Here is an 11,242-nt window from a genome sequence, read left to right on the forward strand (position 1 = left end):
CTTCTCAAGAAAGACAAGATGCAGAAGTATTGGAAAAGACCCACACATGTGAAAAGGGAATGAAGAGTTAACGTCTTTTACAAAGAAAGATACATCTCATAGCAAAACATTTTGAAAATATTGCTTGGTTTGTCAATAATTAGTTGTTTCAGGAGAGGAACACAAAGAGGTCCAGATCATGAGACAATGTCCCACATAATTGTACCAAACCAGTAGCAGAAATGAGAGAGTAGCTAGTGATGGTTCTGAGAACAAAAGCCACAGATTATTTGAAGAGATGCTCAGGTTCTTGCCACGGCTAAATAAGACATGGTTTTCCTGGCCATAGAAATGTTTTGACATTTAAAAATAAACAAAACTCATATTCAAAATCAGGAAAAATCAGCAAAATCTGAGACTCTCCACAAGCTGAAAATTGTATGGAAAATGGTTTCAGGCAGACTGTCGTGTTTGGTTTTGATGTCAGTGAAAGACTTCATTGTGATGTGAGTCATTTATTGCTATTTGCACTGAACAGAAAGGGCAAGCTTTGGGGCAGGCCCTCCTGTGTTATGCCCGGGGGAGCATCTCCTCCTCCACCCTGATGGATGCAGGGCTACTGGCCCCTTCCTCACCCTGCTTTCCCATCCTCTGAGGGTGGCTGGCTGGCTCCTTGGGGGCTGAGCCAAAATGAGCAGGTGTAACAGGGCAGGTCCTTGCCAGCCACACTCAGTCTGGACTGAAAGACGGCAGTGTTTCAGAGAATAGTGGCCATGAGGTGCTGTGGGTGGACTAGACTTGTTAACCATTTCCAGTGGCCCTGAAAAGGACACCTGCCCACAGCCTCTTAGTGTCTTTCCTACTGAGATAGTCAATGTGAGCTCCTTGCAATTTTCTACATGTCTGGGACATAGCTTTATACTAAATTATTTTTATCAGCATGCCTTCTGTTAAAGTTTTCCTTAATCCTTTTCCTTTTATATATCTAGATAGGTCTTCATTAGTATTGGATTGTTAACTTTCATAGATTTGGGCCTTAATTCTCCACTTTGTTGCACCTACTAATGACTCTTATTCTAATTTATTAGTGCAGTGGTCACACTTGGATGCCACTGCCCCTGGCATTTTCTTGTTCCTCCTTTTTTCTTTTTTCCTCTCTTTATCACTTGCCCCTAGCAACGATCTAGCTAAGAACAATTTTTCCTAATGATTCATTTGATAAATTCTATGATAATTCAGCCTACCCCACATTTTCTTTAATTCTTAGAATTAATTGTCAGTCAAAAATTATTTCAGCACTGTATTTTTTGCTTAGTACTCATACATGAAAATTGGAAAGCAGACAGCTAATATCCAGCAGTGTCCAGGTCTGTTCAGTTTAGGAAAATAATATATTCTTCAGACTACAAATGTTCTCATAGCTGAGTGGTGGTCTTTTACAGACTCTCTCCTGAGCATTGCACAAGCCCCACTGCAAGCTTGGACAAGCCTTGAAAAGCCTTGCAGGAGTCAAGCGGCAGCACCTGGCCGCAACCCTGTTTCCAGGCTTATAGGCTTGACAGGTGGCTTGCTGCATTTATCAGATATAAAAGGTAGTGCTGAAAATTTCAGGCCAGTATTTCTCATTGCTGCAGCTATGCTTCAGCCATTTCTTCCTGGTCTTAGGCTCTTGTTCTCACCTGCTCTATTCCTGGTCCCCGTTTCTGCCTTTGGCTACCAAAGCCTTGGTCATGCCTCCCAGCCCTTGCTTGGTTACTTCTGGCTGCTTTCAATCTGGCTCCTTTCTGCTCAGCCATGACTCTGGTTCCCACCTCCCTGACATAACTCCTCCTGCTGGCCAGCCCTGCCTTACTGAGGCATTGCTCCAGGGCATAGTCTTCCTCACCTCCTGCTCTGAGGCTCTGCTCATGACCAGATCCCTGGTCTGCTGGGCAGTCTGAGATGCGTTTTAGATTCTCCAATATCTGAACCCTCAGAATCATTCATCTTGGTGTTTTCTGCTGGGTACAACCACGAGCTGGGCTCACGTTGAATGCAACATCAGCAGCCCTGCTTGGTCGTAATTACAAGGAGTATCAGGCTGAGATCCCTGTCAGAATCTCTGTAGTGGTGATGACACAAGGTGGTACTTACCAGATTTCACAAATCCGCATATCTCCCCAGTCCTACGTCTTATCTCAGAAGGGCTGATCAAAGAACTAGCCAAGCGATCAGCAGCAACAGAGACACAAGAAGATGCTGCAAGGCTTTATCCAACAAGAAACATGGTAAGAGGAGAAAAATCTGGACATAAAGCCCCTGAGGAAAAAAAAAAAAAAAGTAAACAAACAAAAAAACGTAATAATTTTGACAATTATAAAAGTAAACAGCATGGAAATAGTGACAGTGGGGCAGAATCTAAGCTGGGAAACTCCACCAAAATTTGTGTAGGGGTTTCCCTTTGCTGCTCTTGTGAACATTGCAGGGCTCAGAAATGCCATGAGGTTACAGCTTAAGAATCTGAGGTTTTAGTTTTGCCTTGCAAATGGGTGAGCTAAGAGCACACACAGGCGGTTACTGGCCGTTTGGCAGAAATGCAGTTCATTGCACTGCAAGAACCAGAGTGAATATCCAAGTCCTTATGCTGTTTCTGAGCCCTCCTGTGCCAGCAGGAAGGACACAGCCTCACGTATTTGCAGATGCCCTCTGTCCCCTTGCTTTGCCAGGGCTTGGCTTTATCCTGTTTTGTGAGTCTAAATCACTGTGCACTCAGCACAAAGACCAATAACGTTTGATTATCATTGTAAACAAACTTTATTGGGATTATATTCAAGCAAACCTCCTCCTGTGTGCTATATTGTGGAACAGCCACGAGGCCATGCTTATAGCATAAAAAGGCAGCAGCACTAAAGTATTTGGAAGTGTCTTCACCAGACAGCAAGGCAGGTAGCAAGATACTGGCAAAGCTGCAGGAGCAAGGGCGTCCCCATATGTTCTTTTACGTTTTTTTCCCATATGTCATTTCCAAAGTTATTAAAACCAAGCCTACATTTCCCCTACATTTCTTCTGAGTTGGCTGGTTTTTGGATACCAACATTTGCGCACAGCTCTCTCTTGCCTCATATACCTTGCTCTGGCAGTGAAGCTTAATCCCTGCACCTCTCAGGTCTGAGTCCAGAGGATCAAGTCCTTGGCTTCCAGAGCTGGTGTAGATAAGTTTAAGACATCACATGCCAGGACATGTACACCACATGTTCTCTCTCTGCTATACCATGTGGGAAAAATGTCCAATCATGACATGCATATGCAAGAAGCATCTGTGTACACATGCACATACACTTCCCTGGTCATTAGCACTTTTTAAATGGTAACATCTTTATAATGGATAATTGTAATTTTTTTAATTATTATTTTAGTGCTTTAGGTTCATGAATATACTTAAGGACTACCATGATGCCGAGCACTGTACAAACATGAACACCAGCCATGTTTCATGGAGCTTGTAATCTGTGTATTAGACAACAGGCAACTGGTGGGTACAGACAGAAAGTGATCACAAAGAAACTGTGAGCAAATACTATTAACTGTGGTAGACAGGAATATAAGGGCATTGGCAACCTCATTATTGCCAAAGGAACTAAGAAGAGTTTTATGGAAAATAATGAGAGAACTGTTTGTTTCTCACAAAGAGAGAAAGAGTTTGGAAATTTTGCTAATATGCAGATCAAGCTGGCAGCATGGGGGCAGAATATATAATTTAGAAATAGAAGGAGGAGAGACTGATGTGAAGTCTCTACAAAAGACTTTAAATGTGACAAGATTTAGCTTCTACTTGATGTAATACGGAAGATGAAGTCAGTAGCAGGATGTGGAGGGGAGTAACCTAGCCAAAGAGATTAGTCTTGCAGCTTTTGTCTCAACTACACGTCTGGTGAGTTCAAATAAAAGGAACAATTGTGGTGTTTGACACTGAGAGCCCTGGGTAAATGTTATAGCTGTGTCAACAGATAGAAAAGTCTTCTTTTTCAATATGCAAAAATAATCTTCAGAAATTAAATCATGCACAACCAAAACCAAAGTTTACATCTAACTTATATCCTCAAGTGACAGGCAGTCTTGAGGATATGAGTGCCATCATTCACTACAAGGCATAGCAGAGAAGGTTAGAGAGGAGCAGCTAAGAGTTCTGGTTTTAGCCATGCTGAACTGGAATTGATGTTTAATTATCCATGGGTAAATATCACAGAGAGAAGCTGAGATTTTAGTTTGTATAGAAGGAGCAGAGTGAACACAAGCCAGGTACTCTGTGACACCTCAGAGACCCAGCGACAGCAGAATTTGCATTTGTTAGTGCGACTACTCCATTTACAGGAGGAAAAGTGAAAGGCCAAGGTTATTGCTCATGGGACTCTGACACATGTTGGAGGTAGAACCAGCAAGACAGGAGAGGAATGATGAAAGGAGGAAGGTAAGAACCTGCAGAGGAGAGAGCAGTGAGGCAAAGACTTCAGGAAGAAGAGAGCAGTGGCTGTGTGAAAGGTGGCTGGATGACCACAGAGAGGGTTGTGTGCTCGAGGTTACCAGTATCTAAATTTGCATAGGAAGAGGTAATCTGACTATGGTCCCAGCTGTGTGCAAAGGACAGAATATAAGATCACCAAAAATCTTCTACAGAAACACAGTAAAGTGTTTGAAAGTGTTTGAAATCATCAGGAGACAAAGTGGGACAAGCAGAGATAAGGGTGGGTTTTTTTTTTTTTTGTTTTTGGTGTTTGTTTGTTTGTTTTGGTTTTGTCTGTTTGTTTGGTTGTTTGTTTTGGGTTTTTTTAAGGAATTTACATGTATTTTGAGGGAAATGCAAAAACAAACAAAAAAAAAGAGATTAAGAGAAAAACTCTGTCACTGGGACAAACAAAAATTCTACAGGACAAAATTCCTGTGACTATGGTAAGAGAGAATGGGAAATGAACTGTAAAAGAAGTGAAAAGGGCTGGCAAACTGAAGAAAGCAGGAAACTTTATCAGTTTTTTCATATAAGGAAGGGGAGAGGTGGTGTGGAGGGAAAGCAGTGGAGATGGGAGGAGGGAAGTGGATGAGGAGGTGATAGGGGTGTCTGGGATAGAACTAATAGATAGAACTGCAGGGGCCAAGCTGCTTCATCAACGGGATGGACAAACTGAAGGATGAGAGGAGGAATCATAGACTGTCCTGAGTTGGAAGGCACCCACAAGAATCATGGGTCCAACTCCTGTCCCTGCACAGGACAACCCCACAGTTCACACCATGGGTCTGAGGGTGTTGTCCAGTCTCCTCTTGAATACTGTCAGGCTTGGGACCTTGGCTGCCTCCTCTGGGAGCCTGTTCCAGTGAGGCAGTCACAGACCCAAGCCTGACAGAAGTCACCCTCATTACAGAGCTACTACCAAAGACATTTTCGTTTTTTAAAAAGGAGCCACTGGCAGGAAGCAAATGCTATCATGAAGGCAGGGTTGAGTGCTGGCAGCACATTCACTGCTGTGAGAGGCAGAGCCTCATACATCAAGGGTAGGGGTGAGATAATCAGCAAAACAAACAGTAGTAGCCAAGGAACAGAGTAAGGAGAGGGTTTGAAAACAGTCAAGAAGTCATCCATGCTGCAGGTCACAGGTTGGCCAAGTACATGGCTGTTTCCCTAACTTTCCGTGTCCTTTTATTTGCAAATAAAGCCACTCATCTCCCTTCTCAATCGTAAACTCTGTATCCTTTCATATCTAGTCTGCATTGATTTTTCGCGCCTACTAAAATCCAAGAAAAGCCATAGCATCAGTCACATTTCTATTCACATGTGCCCTAAATAACTCATTGGGTCAGATCCTAAGCTAATGTAAATTATCATTGCTTCAATTAAGTCACTGAAACTATAAATTTGTATACAATAGCCGTGGACCTGAATCTTTATGCTTCTGTATTTATATCTTACAGATTAAAATTTCCATACAGAGAATAGTGTCTAGTCTTCTGGTTTCTATTTAATGTTTTTCCTTTTGCTTTCTACAGGAAGATACTATTGTTTTTATTCCATGGTGTTTCCTTTCTCTTTGTCCATCTTTTGGTTTTATCAATTTGTTTCTTGCTGCTAGTTTTCTAGAGTCCCTTCTCCCATATGTACATCCATGCTAATGAGGTGGTTTTGTGTATCTCAGTTTAATGGTTCCTTTATACACCACAAACTTCTAGAAATTAAAAATGAGAAACCCATTTATGCCTTTCATCCTATCCTGATGTACAATGGAGACAGTGGGGACTGTAACTGTGAGCAAGGGCTGAAACTTCATATCCCTATGGGTACTTAGTAATAGAAAATTTGTCCCGACTTTGAGCTGTATGTCCTGTTTGTGTTACATTGTAACTACAGACATATACCCGATGAGTCCCTTAACTCCAGCAAAGGAAGAATACACTCTGGCTGTATTTCATGTAACATATTTTACAAGTAAATAATACTGTTATTATTTTGTTACTATTTGACTCCAGCCAGGAAAACAACTGTCTCAGCACCCAAAATTTCAAAGGAATGGGATTCTGTATTTGTTTGTATATGCATGAGTGTTTTTACTGGAGCAAAACACAACAAAATAGCCCTTTCTGATAAAAGTGACACATAAGATGAATGTACAATAAAATGGTCAAAAATGTGTTTGATGGATGAGGTTAAGGATGGAAACCTCTGTAGCAATTCATCTAATGAGCTTTGTTTTATTCATCTCATGTTACTGCTGCCAGGAATGTATCAGTCATATGACTCCTTTGGAGACCTTTCAGGCACATCCAGGATAAAACGCCTGCAGAAAGGGCAGCATTCTACATGCTTTAAGAAAGTAGCTCAGAGTCCACAGGGAGCTTTTAGCACAGTCTGGACATCGCAGACTTTGCAGCACTGAGAAACTGCCACCATCAAGAAAACTTGCTACAGAGAAATTGCTGAAATCCTTTTGTATTGGAGTTCACTTTGTATTGCTTACCTTCACCTGCCTTTCAAAGTTTGTTGTAAAGTGTAAGAAGTCATTGTATGCCTACAACACGGTCACAGCAATACTCTCTGCCCTACCATCATTGGGATACATATGCGGGAACTTCCACTGTCAGTTGAACTTAGAAATGTCTCTACAAGCTTACCTTGCTCACCTCTTGACAATCTGGCTTGTTAACACTCTGTGTTTACTCTGTGCAACAGGACAAAGACACAATGTATGCAGAGATATCCAGCGTGGATCTTCTACGCCCAAACAAACTCGCTTTACTCAAAGAAATCTTTCTCTTAACACTCTGGTTTAGCTTTCTGAAAACAAGCCTAAAATCACCCTTAAGACCTTTTGCCCAATGGCTGCAAAATAGAGTATCTATGCCTGCAGCCTTCAAATAATGGTTGCATGAAGAGTCTTGGGAAGTACACAAGAAATGCAAACCCAGATGAAGGCAAATAAGTAACATCTGTAAAGTGACATGAGTTGACACCGTGACACCAGTGAAAAACTCAGTCCAACAGAGGGATTTTCTGACTTGTGTTGTCAGATGTCAAGAGTGAGGGGGAAAAACAAACAAACAAACAAAAAAACAAACAAAAAACACCTGGGCAAAAGAACAACAAACCATAGCTAAGCAGTGTCCATTCTTTTTGCTGAACTTTTTATTTGAATAAGAGGGTTGTTGGTTTTTTTTTTCTGCTAGTCTGGTCCTTCATTCAACAGTATTCCTATAGTGAATTCTTCATTCTGTGCCTATAAACTATAGTGTGCTTCCAAAGACGTGATCTCATTGTAATAAAGTTATCTGATGGTTATGGACAGTAAATAGAAACCAACAAATGGCATTTATGTTGATTTTTAAAAGATTTTGACCAGAGAAGCAGACCAGGGAAGCGCTATCCAGATGCAGTCATCATAGGTTGTGTGCAGAATTCTTTAAAACTCTATTTAGCTATCAACCTTCTGGGATGACATTTCAGACTTTGGCTAGGAAAATAATTCTGGTCATTATTTTTGTGTAACAGCAAGAAGAGAGAACACTTGTTTCAGATGAAGCCAGAGTGGGAGGGGTACGAGCACTTGTGAAGATAGGATTAGAAGTCAAAATGATCTTGAGAAGTAGCTTGAAATCAAGAAGATGAAATTCAGTACCGACAAGTTCAAAGGAACTCCATTTGGGAAGAATCAATCAAGGTTCTTCAGAAAAATATGGACTACTTGGCTAGACTAGTTAGTGTCAAAACAGAAAAATAAATATCTGGTTATTAAGTATTTGCATTATGCTGTTGAAAAAAGAAGAAAACAAACAAACAAACAAACCCACACAATTATGTTATGCCAGGTAATGTACAGAAGACCTACATAGCAGTTGTTCCAGTTAGTTCAGATTTGTGCACCACACTGTAAGAAAAACACAAGCACAAGGGTGATCCTTGATCCTTCAGGCTTGAAAATTTAGAGGTTTGGAAAAAAAGGGTTGTGAGAAAAATTTGAAAGAACTAGGTATGCTTAAATCTGCAAAAGATGGATAGCATTAAAATACTTTTTGAAAATGCTTAAAAGTAGTTATGAGAGAAAAAAAAAAAAAAAAGTAACTCATTTGTCTTCATATCCATAGGGAGAAAATGCCAAAATGTAGAAAAGTAGTTAATTTGCAGGAAATTACATTTAAATTAGACATTAGGAAGTTAGGTGCAGGGAAAGGCAACACAGATTATAGAACCTCCTTCATTAGAGATGTCAGGGATTAATCTAGTAAAACATCATTCTGGAATAAGAGTATAAATAATGGTCCCACAGAACACAGCTAAATTATTTCTGCAGGGGCCATTCTTGCCAGGGAAGAAGGTGGCTGAGAGGTTCCACATGTCTGTAGTTCCAATGGAGACACACTGTACCAGTTCAGTCCAGTGTTTTGGTGGCTTTTTGCTTGCAAAGGAAATGGTGGACAGAGGGGTGCAATAATCTGATTCTGTAAGATGTCTGGAATGAGTGTGACTGCATTGATAAGTGTGGCACACATTGTGGGGTACCTTAGTGTTAAATAACTTCATAAATGCAAGATTTAAGGACTTCAAACACTGTGAAGATTCTCAAAACAAGGGTTATAAATTTACATTTTGTGATTTTTAAGTGAATGTTACTTAATTTTAGATCCACAAGAAGCTATCCTCTATCAAAGAACCTTTTCCCTTTTTTTGCTTTTAATGTACACAGAGCCAGTCTGTCAGTAGCAGTGCCAAGACCTGTGAAAAATGTGCTTCTATACCTGAACTCTTTGGCCCTTTTCTATCAAAGTCAAGTCAAATTCACATCTGCTATGTAAGAGGCGATTTTTCAGGGATGAGAGTTGCCCACAAATAATCCTCAAAAGCCAATAGTTGGGTCTGCTGGTGCAAAGGAAGCAAAGGGTGCGCTTTTATCTGTGTAAAGAAAGTGTTATAGCAGAGAAACAGGGGTGTCAGGCTCAGATGAGATTGAATTGCCCTGGAAATTGTTTAAAATAAACATGAGAAGACCATTGGGAACTGTCAGTGATGTGAATTAATAAATAACTCCCACCCTACAACCTTCCTGCAGACCTCCAGCGCCTTGAGAGAAATGCTGGTTTCCTTAGATCTGTGCAGCCTCATCTCTGAAGCTCAGATAAATTGTTCCAACCCTCTGTTTGTGCATTTCAACCCAAATGTCAAAGCAGGGAATCAGAGAAACTTCTGTCTCTCAGACAGAGTCAGATCAATGCGCTCTTGCCTTTATATCACTGAACCACAGTACGACAGCAAGCCAGGCACAGTAATCACCATCAGAAGCAATGCATTCATGCCAATAAATAAATGGTTTTCAGCCTTTGTAATATCTGAATATCATGGTGGTTTGTACTCCAGTGAGCTAGCCTACTTGAAAAAGAAGGATGTGTGGGTATTTCTGATAGATAGATGGCTGTTATAAATCCCTCATTGTCTTTCTGTGATTTTAAAATTAATTTCATTTAAAAAGGCACTTTGCCTTTCTCTATTTTTTTACACTTTCTCTGCATTTCCACAATTAGTTGGTCTAATTTTAGTGGTTTATTAGGATGTCTGTCAAAAATAATCTATGTGCTGGGTGATCCTTGAAGGATAGTGCCTATCACTTCTGAAAAGATGTTGCTAATGAAAACAATTTTCCCCCTTTCAGTTGATTTCATAGGAGGATTTGACTCTTACGGCTATCAAGGTCCACAGAAGACATCTCATTTACAGCTACAGCCCATGTATATGTAAGTACTTAATTTCTGAGATATTCTGCAGAGTGGAAGGCTGATATTAAAAGATCATTAAGCTGAAAGATGACATGACTTAAAAAATTCAGAATAGGCAGAAGCCTTTTTTGATAGATCAAATTCAAGCTGCACTTAATCACCAACATTACTCTTCTGATGAATTAGAATAATTTCTTAGGGTGGGATATAATGTGTTTAAACAACACCCAGCTCTCACCTGGTTTTCCCCCATTTTCATTCAAGCAGGTTCCACTCATAGGCAATGAGAACTTGGTGTAGTAAAAACTAGTCAGATCTGACAAAACTTTGTTGCAAAAAAGTGGTTTTCATTAAGATTTATCAAAAGTTCAGCAACTTGCTAATTTTGTGGATGCATTTGGCATTTGTCTTACCAGAGCATCTGTTCCTTCAGGCATCTCTGTACCTCATTTCCAGTCTCCATCTTTAAAAAAAAAAAAATACGTGTAACAACATATGGCTTTTAAAAACAGTTTGAATAGAAGACCGTATTTTACCAAACCAGTAAGTGACAACTCCATCCACTGCCTAGAAGTGCATCATGATATAGGTGGAGATGAAATCGGTAAACAAATCTCAGCACATAAACACAACTGGAGTACATTCACACTAGAGCTAGCACCCAGCCATAGACCAGTCCAGGAATAATCATCTCCAAATATTTCTTGTACTGATGCCAACCGCAATTCAGATCAGTCCTGACTGCCCAGATAAATCTTACCTCACTACTGCAGCCTTTTGAAATGTGTTTTGTTTACCATCACTGACCTACATGGTAAAAGCACAGCAAAAAAAACTCACAAAAGGGCAACATTTACTTTTTTCCACTGTTTCTCTGCTGAACACCTCTTTTGAGGAAAATAACTGAATACAGGCAAACAATATCCAGCCCAACATGCATTTCAAACATCCTTTAATGTAATTTCTGTTATTCTGATTAGTAGAAGCAAGTCTGCTAATATATTAGCAGATTTTTGCATGGGACTGGCGTTTACTCCTT

The 11,242-nt window shown here is 40.3% G+C and overlaps 1 protein-coding gene across 2 annotated transcripts in view; it reads left to right on the forward strand.

Annotated features, from left to right (window-relative positions):
* NKAIN2 (sodium/potassium transporting ATPase interacting 2) overlaps positions 1-10,225 on the forward strand; it is a gene marked incomplete at both ends in the record, with an annotated part of 531,305 nt that extends 521,080 nt beyond the window's left edge. For both annotated transcript variants that reach the window (XM_080340969.1, XM_080340970.1), the window contains one exon: positions 10,140-10,225. In XM_080340969.1, the coding sequence (XP_080197095.1) occupies positions 10,140-10,225 (86 nt within the window). The remainder of the gene's footprint in view (positions 1-10,139) is intronic.
* Between the last annotated feature and the right edge of the window lie 1,017 nt (positions 10,226-11,242).

The sequence above is a fragment of the Nesoenas mayeri genome (assembly GCF_963082525.1).
Source record: "Nesoenas mayeri genome assembly, chromosome: 3".
Taxonomy (NCBI): domain Eukaryota; kingdom Metazoa; phylum Chordata; class Aves; order Columbiformes; family Columbidae; genus Nesoenas; species Nesoenas mayeri.